The 15,747-nt window shown below is 41.7% G+C and overlaps 1 protein-coding gene across 1 annotated transcript; it reads left to right on the top strand.

Annotated features, from left to right (window-relative positions):
• The first annotated feature begins 2,267 nt into the window (after positions 1 to 2,267).
• On the top strand, positions 2,268 to 13,899 carry PFDN4 (prefoldin subunit 4). The gene is made up of 4 exons (XM_025399394.1): positions 2,268 to 2,545; positions 8,638 to 8,745; positions 9,605 to 9,745; positions 13,279 to 13,899. Exons 1-4 carry the CDS (start codon positions 2,522 to 2,524, stop codon positions 13,408 to 13,410), a joined length of 405 nt encoding a protein of 134 aa, XP_025255179.1. The 5' UTR covers positions 2,268 to 2,521; the 3' UTR covers positions 13,411 to 13,899.
• Positions 13,900 to 15,747: the final 1,848 nt, after the last annotated feature.

Below are 15,747 nucleotides of genomic sequence, written 5' to 3'. Positions count from 1 at the left end.
ACCACCCCCATGATTCAATTATCTCCCACCGGGTCCCTCCCACAACACATGGAAATTATGGGAGCTACCATCCAAGAAGAGATTTGGGTGGGAACACAGCCAAACCATAACAACTATCATTATTATATATTTCACCGAAAGGCAAAGGTTAGCATAGATGAAGGTTGAGGTCCCTTCTGGTCCTAAGATCTATGAATTTGAGGATTGAAGTGCTTCTCTCTTTGAAACCCCCTATGCTACTTTTGGTCCCCACCACACAATTATACTTCCTCAAAATTCATGCTCCATTGTTCCTCACCTTTCAACTCAGCCATTTCTCAATAAAGGTTTGAAAAAGTCAGAATTCTTTCTCTCTTTCTTTCTCCCTCCCCAAGTTTGGCCTTACCAAGGTCTAAAACACACCCAGATCTGGCCCCTGCCTTGCACCCCAGCCTCGCTCCATGCTTCTCTGTCCTTTCTACCATGTCTCACCAGGATCTTTCCCTCTCAGCCCTTCATCCCTGGGGCCCACCTTCGTCTCCTCTCCCCATGCTGAGGCCTCCCATTTTCTCTTAGCTTGGAGGCCAGTTCCAGAGCCGGCCCCCACCCCTCCCCTCTGTGCTCTGCCTCAGCACCTCATTTATCTCCTTCATGCACTTGGTACCATTTGTGACAATTTTGCCCTTTATTTCTGTCTCCCTCTCCACCATTTGTTTCTTGCGGTGCTTTTACATTGAGCTCTGGAATAAACAGGTGTCACTGATGGAGCATATCCTATGCGCCAGACCCTGTGCTAAAATTTAACCCTGGAAAAACATTTTTATTCAACAAATACTTTTTTGAGCACATATAAGCTACACACTGGAAAGTCCCAATACTAAGGGCCTGGAGAGCCCAGAATAGTCAGGAGAACAGGCAATGCCCGTGGCGGGCTAGGTGGTTCGGTGGGGAGAGCACAAGGTGCTGTAAGGTCTCATTCCCCTCACTGAACCAAAGAGGAAATTGGGACTTTGAGAAAGGAGGTGGCTTGTCAGGGGCAGTTCTCAAGCTGTGGTCCATGAATGTCGGGGGTCCCTCAGACCTTTTCAGGGATCCATGAGGGCCTCCCTTTCCCAACTGCATGATTTGTGTGAGGCTGGGGTTTTTCATACCTACAACTAGACAACTAAACAGTATATTTGGAGAGACTGAATGCAGAAGTACACATGAGAATCTAACCTTCCATTAAGCCTGATATTAAAGAAATCAGTGAAAATGTAAAACGATGACAGTCTTCTCAATTTGTTTTTGTCTTAGAAAATATAGGTATTTTTAAAGTGTGATTTTTATTACCATGGAATGGAGTTTTATATTATTTTAAATGAATTAATAACTACATTTTAAAAATTCTGCTTTAATTTCTAATACAGCAAATATCGATAAATAACCCACATAAAAATTCTTTGGAGTCCTCAATAATTTCTAGGAGTACAAAGAGATCCTAAGGCCAAAAAAAAAAAAAAAAAATTACTAATTGGGAGATACAAGTGTCAGAATATACAGTAACTGTTCAGTAATATTGCTGTAAATTAATTAATAGGATTGCCTATTCACAACAGCAAAGGCATGGATTCAACCCAGGTGCCCATCAGTAGTGGATAGGATAAAGAAAACGTGGTCCATATACACCATGGAATACTACGCAGCCATAAAAAAGAACAAAATCATGTCCTTTGCAGCAACATGGATGCAGCTGGACATCATTATCCCAAGTGAATTAACAAAGAACAGAAAATCAACCACTCATGCTCCCACTTACGAGTGAGAGCTAAACACTGGGTAATCATGGACATAAAGATGGGAACAACAAATGCTAGGGATTCCAAACACGGAGAAGGAGGCAGGGGAAAGGTGTTGAAAATTACCTAGGGAGTACTATGTTCACTACTTGGGCAACGGGATCATTAGAAACCCAAACCTTAGCACTATGCAATATATCCGTGTAATAAACCTGCACACCTACCCCCTGAATCTAAATTTTTAAAAAAATTACATTAAAAGATAGGAGCGCCTCCTCCTTTACACCACCTGAATTATCATGGCACGTAAGTCTCACACCCTATTTGCCAAGGCCATTCGTTCCTAGCTCTTTTACAGGGAGGTCAGCTTTCTCAATGCAAGTCTGTGGGACGGATGCAGAAAAATTCCCCCAGCCTCCCCTTTGATCCTGCCCCAGCTGGTCCCCGCCACGCTGAGGGACGCGCACCCTGGGACGCGCACCCTGCTGCCCGCGGCCGGAGCCGTTCGCCACACCCCCGTGTTTATGTCGGCCCACGGGGGTTGCCTGTCCCTTTAATTGGCATGTACCAAGTCTTTCCAGGTCACATTTCCTCCCTACGTCCCAGCCGTTTGGAATCATTAGCCAAAAGTCCAAGAGGAGGGAATGTGGAGACAGTGTTGTATTTCTGCGGGGAGTTCTGGGCCGACCGGGAGCGAGAGAACGCTCGAGGACGAAGCGCGCCATTGCGGCCCTCCCCGCCGCGTGCCGTAGTCCAGTCCCAAGATGGCGGCCACCATGAAGAAGGCGGTGAGTAGGGCGCTCGGGGCTCTGGATGCGCGGGTGGCGCCGAATCTCGGCCGCGGGGGTTGGGGCGCGGGATGCTGGGGGTGCGCAGCTCCGAAGCCCGGCGTGGGACCCGAGGCCGAGGCCGAGGCCCTGAGAGCGGCCCCGCAGCAAGGCCTGCCCGCGCCTGGCGCCCTGAGCGTTTTCCTAGGCACCTGGCCAGCCGAGGCGGGGCGCCGGGGCTGGGGCCGGGAGCCTCCGAGGGCCCTGGGCCGCCTCCCGCGATGCCGAGGGTGCCCCCGGGGAGTCTGAGGAATCTGCAGCCCCAGCCTTGCCCCTAAGGTGTGGGAAGTCGAAGGTCTCGTTGAGTGTGGTTGGCCTTGACTCGGGCGTTGCACCGGCATGATCGCATTAGCCTCATTGGTTATGGGTAGCTGCTGCTGGGACCGTGGTTACGGGTGAGGAAACTGAGGCCCAGAGATGGGAAGTCACCTGCCTCAGGTTACGCAGCTCATAAGGGGGACAGCAGGTTCCTGCATCCCCGGATTATCAGGCCCAAGAGCCCCCGTGTCCAACCCGGAGCTGCCCATGTCCACGCTCTATGCCCCTGAGTCCTCCAGGCTAAAACCAGTATTTATTGAAGACGGACGATCTGCCGGCCCAGCAGCCGGCCCTTTATCCGTTATCCTCCCCGCAGCTCAGCAAGTGCAATGGGTTCCTCCCCATTTTGCAGGTAGAGAAACTTAGACACAGAGCAGTTAGGGGCCCCAAAGTGACTCAGCTAGTAAGAAGCTGAGCTGGAGTTCGAACTCAGGTTTGGTTTGGTTTTTCTCAAAGCACACCTATGTAACCACTAAGCAGGCTAAACTTCCATGTCGGGTTTATAATCCCGTGGCTTCCCAGATGTGTAAAGATAGCTAGACAGAAGAAAAAGAAAAGTGGAGAGGGGGAAGGAAATAACGACTGACAATTTGGGGAGCTTTACAGTGTGCTAGGTATAACTGTACTTTTTTTTTCTTTTTTTTGCGTGTATTGTTTATCTTATGTACTTTAGGGGAGATACTGTTTTTATCCTTATTTAACAAATGAGAAAACAGGCACGGAGGCAAAGCTAGCATTTAAACACAGGCATTCTGACTCCGGAGTCTGTGTTTTAAACTGCTATAGGGGGTCTTCCATGAGAATCTCTTGGCTGGAGGGATTTGCATTCATTCCACTTTTAAAACCACATTAGAACTTCCTTTGCTTTACCCCTATCCAGTATCACATAGTCTATGCCATCTGTGCCTGGTGTAGGGTGACCCATTGCCCCGTTTTATATGAAATTGAGGGACTGCCAAAACTGGGAACCGCCCCAGCCAACTCAAGATGTGTTGCTCACCCTACTATTCTGCCATCCAAAAATTCTAACTGAGTTCCAGAATAGGGTCCAGGGCCATGGTGATTCAAAAAAGTATGAAACTTGGTGAGATTCACTTCACCTCTAGTTTGTGAAATTGGGCCCTCTGGTATTAGGTATGGCCTTTAATTCCTTGGAAGATACTAGTTGTGGTTCACTCCGTTTTATAGGTATGGAAACTGAAGTGCAGAGAGGTGAAGTAAATGGTCAAAGAGGAAATGGCAGAAGAATGATTTGAACCCTGGATTTTGATTGCAAAATTTCTAATTATCAACGTTTTTTTTTTCCCCCTTTCATTGATTCAGTAAATTTTTGGGGGCATGTAATATGGCATAGTCTCAGTTTTAAGTGGAGACAACTGCGGTGACCAGTGAGGAAGTTCTCCCCTTATTCTTATAGCCCCAAAGAACGTATGTTCCAGGACAGAGGCAGGCATTACTCACATAGTCACACAGAAAACTAGTTTCTCTGGTGAGAACTGTGAAGGAAAAGTACTTACGAAATGAGGGCCGAAATGAGGGCCAAAATGAGGTCTGTTTTGAGATCAGAGAAGGCTTTCCTGGGAAAGTGCCATTTAAGTTGAGATCTGTGAGATTATGTAAGGAAAGGAAGGGAGAGTTGGATAGAGAATGAAGCATTCTAGAGAGGAGTATCTGCAGAGACTCTGAGTACATTTAATACAAGGAAGGCCTGATGGCAGATAATCAGGGGAAGAGAGTTTGAGCCATGATGGGAAAAGAACTTGTAGAAGGGTAGGTGGTGGCCAAAATATAAAAGATCTTCGTTAACTTTGAAGCCTTTGAGAGTCACATGATAGATGTAATGTCCTCCTGTGGATGTTTCCAGTGTTATGAACAATTCCCGATAGGTTATCTTACGTGTACGCTTTTCCCCTTTGCCCTCAATGGGAGAAAACATACGTGTATGCCAGTGAGTGAGAGTGAAACATAGAGAGAGAGCCCTTGGAGTTTAATGAAAAGCAAATCATGTACAATCTGGAGTACTTTACATTTGTAACACATCGTTATCTCTCAACTGGTCATGCTTTTGCTGGGGAGAATGTTTAGATGAGATGATTCAGTACTCTCATCTCTAAAGTTCTGCCTTCTAAGATCCAGTTCTTGACCATAAGGAGATCTGCACTTTGATTTCTGTTGATTATCCTACGTACAAATGTTCTTTCCTCAGAGAGGCTACCTTTGACCTTTATCTAAAGAAGCCTCCTTCACTCCCCAGGCCCCCAAAACTTTCTTCTCCTAAGCTATTGTATTTTCATCATCACGTTTGTCACCATCGAACATTATCTCGTTCATCTTGTTTTTTTCTCTTCCTCCACCAGGATGTATGCTTGCCACGTGGGATAGTGGCTCTCTTGTCATGGCATATAGGAAACAGTAATTGTTAAATAAACTACCGCATGGATGAAAGTTGAATACAAAAATTAGCTGGGTATGGTGGTGTGCACCTGTAGTCCCAGCTACTCAGGAGGCTGAGGCACGAGAATCGCTTGAACCCAGGAGGTGGAGGTCGCAGTGAGCCAAGATCACGTCACTGCACTCCAGCCTGGCAACAGAGCAAGACTCATCTCAGAAACAAAAACCAAAAAAAAAAAAAAGTTAGTTGTTGAGTACAAATACAAAGCAAAAGTTTACATCATACAGACTTGGTAGATATGTTTTTAAAAGTAAAAATAAAAGACTGAAATTGGCCAGAATTTATTTCTAGGGACCCAGCTGTCAGTGCAGACTCCAAGTAATACCTAGACTTGGTGTGGAGCATGACCGAGTATGGTTCTGTTTCCTCCTCTAATCCCATAAGATACTAGTTCTCAAGAAAAGAGCCCGGGGAATTTTAATTTTTACCTTGGATCTCGAGCAGGCGTATTTCTCTTTGGCCTAGCAGAATTTCCTTCTAGATCTGGATCTGTTCTTTGTAATGATTTTTGATAAGCAATATTCAGGATATAAAATGCTTGGCTATCATTTGACTGACTCCATCATTAAGCTTTCTCCCACATGTTCATTTTATCAACCCTGTAAGGTAGGAACTAGCTTCTTTTTACAGATAAGAAACCTGAGGTGGTTCCAAAGAATTGGGTAATTTGCCTAAGATTCCTGTTTGCTTGGATTGGATTCCAGCCTGACTCTTTCCACCACTCTGTGTGCTGCCTCAGATACTATAGGATATGAAGACCTTCCAGAAGAATGCACATACTATACGTGCCATTGTGCATACAGTCTCGGGTTAAATTGACCTGTCAATGTCCATTGACCCTCGCCTAGTTAAGAATTACCCACTTCTGGCTGGGTGTGGTGGCTCACGCCTGTAATCCCAGTACTTTGCGAGGCGGAGCCTGGCGGATCACCTGAGGTTAGGAGTTCAAGACCAGCCTGGCTAACATGGTGAAACCCCTTCTCTACTAAAAATACAAAAATTAGCTGGGTGTGGTGGCACGTGTATGTAATCTCAGCTACTTGGGAGACTGAGGCAGGGGAATGGCTTGAACCCAGGAAGCGGAGGTTGCAGTGAGCCGAGATCATACTACTGCACTTCAGCCTGGGCGACAGAGTGAGACTCTCTCAAAAAATAAATAAATAAATAAATAAAATTACCCACTTCTTGCCAAAATGCAGCTTCAAGAAATGTAGGAATATTCTAGGACAGGGAGACTAAAACAGAAGCCTCTGTTAGCCATCAAAGGCACTGACATCTTACCTTCTGCTGTAAACAGCACTCCGTGGGCGGCATGCAGTGTATTTGACTCACACATCAACTTTAGCCTTTAACCCCAGTGGGAAAACGACCAGAAGGATCTGGATACCAGGGGCCAGGTCTGTGCTGATGGCTGTGGTTTGGTGGGGCTACAACAGGAAATACCTGCTTTGGAAAGACAGAAAGCAAATAGCCAAATTCTCTCTACCACATTTTGGAAACTATGTGTTTATGAGTTTGATCAAGCATGATTTAGGTTCAGATTCAGAAACCATGTATTAGCCTCAGTTATGTGCCAGGCAGTCCTGCACTGGATCTGTTCATGTGAATGGCTCTGTTGAGCCCTCACTGTGACAAATGCATCTCTAAACACCTGCTAAGGTTTTCAGGGATTCAGTATTTAACCAAATGGCATCTACTCTTCAGGCAAACAGGAATTCTTCAGAATTCTTTGTTTGCATAGGGAACTGACAGTTCTCACTTAGGCAAAATGACTTGTGTGCCAAGATACAGACTTTGGTTTCTTGAGTGTAGCTCAGTGTTCCCCAACTTCCATATTCATCAAAATTATGCATACGGTTGAACACTCAAAGCTAGACAGAGTGTGATGTAAATAATTTTTTCTGGCTATCTTCTGGATTGTTGAGGTGGAATGAGAGCCTGACAAAGGGGAGGGCTATGTGATATTCTGACCACTGAGCTCTGTATTGCTCGACACGGCCTTTCAACCTCTGAGAAATAAAAGGTCGCATACTTTAAGTCGATGGTCACGAGAGACCAGGTCAGGGATGGACCTGGATGTTGTGAGCTCATTACTGTTATTGCGAAAGAACCAAAAGTAGTTCTTCAGTATGAACTATTTTTATACACACACAAGTGTCTTTCCTCCTTTAAACTAGAATCAGGTGCTCTGGTTTTCATGTTATAAATGGAAGGGAAACCCTAAGGAGAGTCTGGTTTTATTTTTTAGCTTTATTTTTTAAAAAATATATGGTATCTCCTTGAAAATCTGATGAAAGCAGACATCCTGCTGCCTCTTCCAAATGTTCCTAAGCCTGTGTACACACTCACACACACACGTGCACATTCACACAGACCCCTGTTCGCATTCAGTTTCCGAGAACTCGTGGACGTGTGCGACCTCTGGAGCCAGTCTCCCTGGGTTGAAATCAAGCTCCACCACCTACTGGCTGTGTGGCTTTGGGCACATTATATAAAGTGTACCTCAGTTTCTCAATCTGTAAAATAGGACTGGTGATCCTCCTTAATAAGATGGATTGGAGGATTAGCAGAGATAATAAAGTACTTATAGGAAGTTTTGGCACATAGTAAACTCAATCAGTGTTACCTATTTTTTTTATTATTTAATGGGTACTTTATGTTATCCAGGTACTCTTTATTTGCAAATTTGTAAATTTAATCACATTAAATATTAATTTTTAAATACTAAACATTCAGTTTTCTTCATTTTTTAGTGAAGTAGACCTTATTAAGACATTTAAACAGATCCTACATTATAGACATAATTTTTGCTATGAATGGAGTATAGCCACTGAAATGTAGTGACCCTTTAGCCAGTAAGCTCATGCAAGTTTTAGCTCTAAGGAAAAAAACACTACTCTGAGACATTTACCAATATATTTGACCGCGTAACTTTTTGTTCCCTGGGTCATCTTAGTGAAAGAATGCTCCAACTTGAGAAATTCTGCTCTGGGCCAAAAGTTGGCTTTTTTCTTTCCTTTTAAAAGGACTTATTAATTGTTCTTTATATTTGCAATATTTTTATAGCTTAGGAATTATTTTATAGAGTATCAGAAAAGTTTATAGATTTATGAACAAACCTTAAGCTGGTGGAGCAAAGAATAAGGCATTTGTTAAATTCTGTACTTCGTGTGATTCTTGACTATGAGTGCAAGTAGCTTATTGAGTTATTGTTGAGAAATATAAAAAGCTAACTTACAACTTCTCCATTAAAATTTTACAAAAACTTAAACACTTTTTTCAGGCTGCAGAAGATGTGAATGTTACTTTCGAAGATCAACAAAAGATAAACAAATTTGCACGGAATACAAGTAGAATCACAGAGCTGAAGGAAGAAATAGAAGTAAAAAAGGTATTGAAAATAATTATTAGAAGAATAAAATTTTTTTGTACTATAGCTACTAAAACTGAACTCAGTTAACAAGTGAATATATATTTCTCTGGGCTCTTTGTTGCAGATGAATAATGCGATTCACTCTAGTTAAGCATAAAGTCATTTTTTTAAAGGGATATGCGATAACTTACAGAATTGTTGAGGAACTTGAGTCTAGACCGAGGGTCCAGGAACGAGTCTTGGAGAACTTGGCTGGCGATGGAGCAGCTGTTGTTGCCTTCACTGATCCCAGAGTCAGCTGTCTTCCCAATGAGGAAGCCACTCTTGCAGACCTAGGAACACCAAGCTGCTGCTGCCAGTGCCACCTACCCCTGTAAATCGGGGCCCGTGTCCAGCCGTCTCCCTTGAGTTGAAATCCAGCTCAAGGGCATTTGACTGGTGGAATTGAAGTTATTATCACTTATGCGTGCTGGCAGAGCATTCATTACCAGCATGATTTACTTGCACCCTATCAGCAAGCAAGGCTGAGAAATGTAGGTTGGTTTTTTGGTTTTGTTTTTGTAGGAGGGCAGAATTCACAAAGTTGAAAATTGTTAAAATAGAAGAAATTCTGAGTGACCATAGGTGCCTGCTGTCCACCACAGGGTGCTTATAGCAATCTGAAAATATCCAGAGGACAATGCGTTAGATAGCTCTAGCTGCTTGCTTGTGAAATGTCCTCTAAAAAGTTACAAATTAAAGTCTTAGAAATTCTAATGTGGTAATAATACCTTTATGAGAGGGTCCCTCAGAGAGTTGCTGTCCCCAAATTACAACTGGCCTTTAGCCTGTGTCAGAGAACTTTGGATACATTTTCTTTGCCATTTTGCATTTATAGAAACAACTCCAAAACCTAGAAGATGCTTGTGATGACATCATGCTTGCAGATGATGACTGCTTAATGATACCTTATCAAATTGGTGATGTCTTCATTAGCCATTCCCAAGAAGAAACACAAGAAATGTTAGAAGAAGCAAAGGTATGTTCAAAGTTAATTCTGAAATTAGAATTTATGTCATTATAAAGAACATGTCATTGTAGATGTAGGGAAATAGTGGATGCTAGCGATAGCTAATACTTCCTGCCTTGTTAAGTCCCAGACATGCTCTGAATGCTTTGCCAGCAGGATCTTATTGAATCCTAACAATGACCTGTTATCCCAATTTAGGGACAAAGAATAGAGGCTTAGAGAGGTTACAGGATTTATTCAAAGTGACACAGAGACAGTGGTCTTCTGACTCCAGGACCTTGCTCAAAACAAAGTATTTAGAAGGTATAGCATATATTGAAGCAGAAAAGAAAAATCCCCTGTAACTCTACCCAGAGGTAACCATTCATAGTGAACATTTTCCTGTATTTCTTTTATGTTCTCTCTGCCTCTCTCCATGTAGTTTGCTTCCCAGTTTGGACAGTTAATGTTCCAGGAGGAGCATTTTTGCGGTTTCGTTGAATGTTTGTCCAGCAGATACTCATTGGGAGCCTGCTCTGAGCCAGGCACACAGGCCTTTTCAAAACATCGTTTTTGATGACTGTTTAATATCATGTTGATGGTTTTCAACTGGGGTCATGGGTCTTATTGTTAGCATTAATTTGTTTCCAGTATTTTGCTGTAGTAATGTTACTGTGAGCATTCTTCTGCATAAATCTTTGTTCACATTTAGAAAATTGTTGTGAGGAAATCGAGAAGTATAATTACTGGGTCAGCATATGAGTTCTCTGATAGTATCTGAGACATCTGATACATGGTATGAAATTTTCAGTTCACATACCTTCTAACTATATGGCAGGGACAGTCCCATCGTTTGTCTATGAGAAGCTGATGGCAATTAAACCTTTCCTAATGCTTTTGCTAATTAACCTGATTGCTGAAAATGATAGTCGCTCTTCTTCAAATGTCATAAAAAGCAAAACTTCGTATGAATGAAACCCACATTTAGTGAATCTGGGGAAGAACTATCATTTACTGCTGGGTCTTTCCATGCAGGCATGTTGTATGTCTCCCTTATGTTTAAATCTTTTCTTCTTGGTCAAATTTTGTGATTTTTGTTCTTTTTAGTTGTTTAACCATTTAAAAAATATTTGGAAGTATTCCCAGATAGTTCATGGTTTTTGTGGCTATTGTGAATCCCCTGCCCCATGCAGAGATAGATACTGAACCTTGATTTATTAATTTTTTAGTGTTTGAGATGGAGTCTTGCCCTGTCGCCCAGGCTGGAGTGCAATGGCGCAATCTCGGCTCACTGCAACATCTGCCTCCTGGGTTCAAACAATTCTCCTGCCTCAGCCTCCCGAGTAGCTGGGATTACAGGCGCCCGCCACCACGCCCAGCTAATTTTTGTATTTTTAGTAGAGACAGGGTTTCACCATGTTGGGCAGACTGGTCTCGAACACCTGACCTTGTGATCCACCTGCCTCGGCCTCCCAGAGTGCTGGGATTACAGGCATGAGCCACCTCACCCGGCTGAACCTTTATTTTTTTACTCATTTGTTCATTCTAGAATTCTAGAATGAATGAATTGAGTGCTTACTCTGTATCAGGTTCTGCCCTGTACTGGGGATAACTGGGGACAACAAAACCTGCCTAGCCCTTGCCTGCATGGAGCATATAGTCTAGATGGAAAGAAAGAAAAGTAAACAAAACTGATAATGAGTAGAAAATGGTATGAGGATAGACGTGGCTTTAAGAACATAGGGAGAGGAATCTATACTAGTCTGGACATCAAGGGTCAGGGAAGGGCTCCCAGGGAAAGTGCTCAGATAGCAGCTGAGGAATATGTGGCTATTAGCCAGAAAGGGGCGGAGGGTGTTCTAGTCATGAGAAGCAGCATGTATAAACGGCCATAGGATGACGGTGGTGCAAACATAGACCTGCAAGAAGATGTATTTGCTGGAGATTTGGGAGCACCTGAAATTGTGGCCACATCTTGGAGAACTCCAGTCAGTTGAGTTGAAGAAATTGTACTTTGTCTTAGCAGGGGTCAGCAAACTTTCTGTGAAGGGCCAGAAGTATACATATTAGGTTTTGTGGGCTGCACGGCCTCTGCCGTAATTGGTATGAAAGCAAGATGAGTCAATCTGCATGGCTGTGTTCCAATGAAACTTGACAGAAACAAGCTTCAGGCTAGATTTGGCCTGTGGGCTATAGTTTGCCCACTCCCGTCCCAGAGCAAAGAGGAGCCTTCAGAGATTTTTGGAAAAGAGAGAGATGATTGGACTTGTGATATTAAAATAACTTTCTAGTGTCTTATTTTACTTATTAACCAGGGTTTCTCGGTATAGAAATTTAGAATTTATCCCTTTCTAGCAGCCATATGTCTTATTTCTATTTCTTGTTTTGTAACAGTGATTCTCAAACTTTTAGCATACATAAAAATCACAGTCACCCACAGGGCTTGTTAAAAATTCAGATTGCTGGGCCCAACCCAAAGAAGTTCTTTCAGGAGGGCTGAGGTAAGGGCCCCAGAGTGTGTATTTCTGACAAGTTCCCAGGTGATTTTGTCCCTGATACTGGTCTGGGGGCCACCCTTTGAGAACCATTGGCTAGATTTCTAAAACAGCAACACTGTCAATATTAGATATTCTTTTGTTTCTAATGTTAGTGGGTATTTGGTTTGTATGATTTCATATTTTTTTGTCATGTTTAGGGAAAAAAATTGTTTTGATCCTAGCCAGGAAGGAACTTATGACTTTTTTTTTTTTTAAACAAAGAATATATGTTAACATTTAATCTATTAATGAGGGAAGCATTAACATTACAAAACTGGTTTTAGAATTGAAGAGGCTAAGTATCTATAGATAGGTAGGTAGAGAGAATTGTCCTTTGGAATTGTATTTTTAATTATAAATTGACAATTTATAATTGTATAAATTTATGGGGTAAAACGTGATGTTATAATTTATTAATACAATGTGTATAATTAAATCAAGATAGTTAACATGTCTACCACCTCAAATACTTAGAAAAATATCTGACTTTTCACTGAGCAAAGCTGCTCTGCCTTACAAATGAGGCACTTTTTACCACTCTTTTCCAAAGTGTAGCCCCAGAGGTCTCAAAGTCAGTGCAAATTCCTGCCAGATTTGGATCCTAAGTTGTTATTCTTCATTATTGGTGGTTGGTGGTGTGAGCTTCTATCATTTCCTGTAGTCTCATAGTTATTTTTGTTGTTGGAAAAGCTGGGTTAGAAGCCAGCAGGCCCAGGAGAAACTGTTTATAGAAGTCTTTGTATTTGCTTCTTTATTAGAAAATCATTTAGAAATTAATTTTTTACTCTTTTTTGGATCAGCAGAAACTGAGAAAACAAGCTTGATTTATTCTGTGATAAGCAAGTGTGGACCGTGAATTCAAAATGGCCGCATTCAGACACTTAGACCTAATTATCAGTGTCACTTAGCTGCCTGTCCAAGTTTAGAAGGTTCTTGACCTAAAATTCTTCCCAAATATTATTTCAGACACAGATGCTCAGAAATCATCCAGTTGAATAGAATTAATTTAAATTATTTTTTTTCCAGAAAAATTTGCAAGAAGAAATTGATGCCTTAGAATCCAGAGTGGAATCAATTCAGCGGGTGTTAGCAGATTTGAAAGTTCAGTTGTATGCAAAATTTGGGAGCAACATAAACCTTGAAGCTGATGAAAGTTAAACATTTTATAATATTTTTTTATTTGTTTAATAAACTTGAATATTGTTTAAAATGATAATTTTCCTTCTTCAAATGACATGGAAAGCAAAACTTTTTTTTTTAAATTTTCATTTATTTAATGGAAACTTGCCTATTTTCACATGTCTGCTTATTTATTTTATATTTTTAAAAGAAGACAGTATTCATCTATGTATTTTGCATAACGATTATATCAAGTCTAGGAGCTTCGTGTCATTAAAATCAGTTAAGCAATCTTTCCTGTTTCTATATTATTTAGAACATTTGTTGTTGCAATTTTCACATAAGAAAATTTAACAGTTGTGTCATGTTGTTTCTGTCTGATTTTAATTGCTGTCTAATGATGGGGAAAGCACGACAAAAAGATGTACAGTCCTGCATCCTTGCTTATTTCACAACTAAAGCTTTGTCACAGACTTCAAAATATATATGTATATATTTTATTTAAATATGTTACATATTATATTTAAACATACATATTTAACATATTTTTTACATACCTATTAATATCAGAGATTTGAGTAAAAGAGTGGGTAATGTTTAAACATGTGCCCTTTATACAAACAGGGCAGAACCACAGAAAAACATCTTAGAAACTGAGAGATGTGCAGAAAGAAATGTTTAGTGTTTTTTTTTTTTGGTTTAATTTTAGATTTTTGGTGCTTTGTAATTAATTGGGGTTTATATTGATAAAGATGTGGAAGTTAAACAGCTGTGTACTTAAAAGTAAGACTTATTTCTTAAATAAAGGGTATATTTCCTCCCACTACCCCACAAAAGACATACATTTTGGGATTTGGGAAACCTGTGTATTAACTTTCCAGCAGATGGCACTGATGTGCCAAAATGTGAATGGAAGGATCTTAACACAAAAGTGAGGAGATTGTTAGGATTGAATATACATAATTTTAGAGGAAATATTTTTAATTTTTAAGGCTAAACTGCGTATGTATTTTTTGGTTCAATGTTTATAAACATGAATTCAGGCTTAAAGATAGATGATTATATAATTTCTAAAATTCTTAATACTATAAAGGCAATTTTTTCTTTTCTTTTTTTGAGATGGCGTCTCACTGTGTCGCCAGGCTGGAGTGCAGTGGTGCGGTCTCAGCTGACTGCATCCTCTACTTCCTGTGTTCAAGTGATTCTCCCACTTCAGCTTCCCGAGTAGCTGGGATTACAGGTGTGTGCCACCACACCCAACTAATTTTATTTTTAGGAGAGACAGGGTTTCACCATGTTGGCCAGGATGGTCTCCATCTCTTGATCTTGTGATCTGCCCGCCTCGGCCTCCCAAAGTTCTGGGATGACAGACGTAAGCCACTGCGCCCGGCCAAAGGCAAATTTTTAAATTGCTGCAAAAATCTTCCCAAATAGTGATATTCCAGTTCTAGAAAATGACTCTTACCAAGGATATTTTTTTCTTGCATCCATTTGGTTAATGTTCAGTTATAGGCTGGGGAAATAGTCAAGTTGCAGCAGGAAATAGAATAATTTGAGGAAACTATCCAAAACAACAATGGTGCCGGGTAACCACTAGGGTCCTTCTGTACCCTCAGAGGCCAGGGGAAAGAGCAACTGCCCACTTCACTCCCTGCCCAGGGAATGTTGCTCTACATCTGGGGAGGAACACAGCCAGCCTGTCATCCCTGCAGTGGTAGAGCCAGGGGACCAGACACCCTGACTTCATTCTCTCTCCCTCCAAAATCCACCTCTGTTCTACCATTGGCCAAACCCAACCAGAGTCCGGAGGTGGTCCATAGAAGTCAGTCGCCTGCAGGGCACGGGAGAAGGGGGGAATGGATGGATCTGGGGATCCCCAGTGGAAGATCTAGGATAGGAGGGCGACTAAAGTTTAGCCCTTTAGAAATGTTAACAGCGAACACTCGTCTGACATGGGCCAAAAGACTGAACTATGTAATTCAATGGGACTTCAAATTTTGTCCTGCATATTATCGAGAAAACCTAATACAAAAACCCAAATATCTAACATCAGTGGGATGGAAGGGTGTGATTTCCCTAACTTCATTTTCTTACCTGTGACACTTTAGAACATTACAAATATTTGATTCCCATTTTAAATTCATTTCTAAAGGCTTTGCTTCTTTTTGTGAATAGTAACTTCCCTGGGCTAGGTGAAGACTGGTGAACAGCACGCACTGTATCTGAAGGGAAAGGAAGAAACGTCAGCTTCGGCCAGTAGTTGCCACAGAGGGAAGTTTTGATCTGGATTTGTCACTTTTTTTTTTAAGCAGGAATCCTGATTTGTATGTGCAATCACTCTTTTTAGACTGTTCCACTATTTGTTGTTTAAAGCAG

The sequence above is a fragment of the Theropithecus gelada genome, chromosome 10 (genome assembly GCF_003255815.1).
Source record: "Theropithecus gelada isolate Dixy chromosome 10, Tgel_1.0, whole genome shotgun sequence".
NCBI classification, from domain to species: domain Eukaryota; kingdom Metazoa; phylum Chordata; class Mammalia; order Primates; family Cercopithecidae; genus Theropithecus; species Theropithecus gelada.
This window is presented reverse-complemented; position numbering and strand designations above follow the sequence as displayed.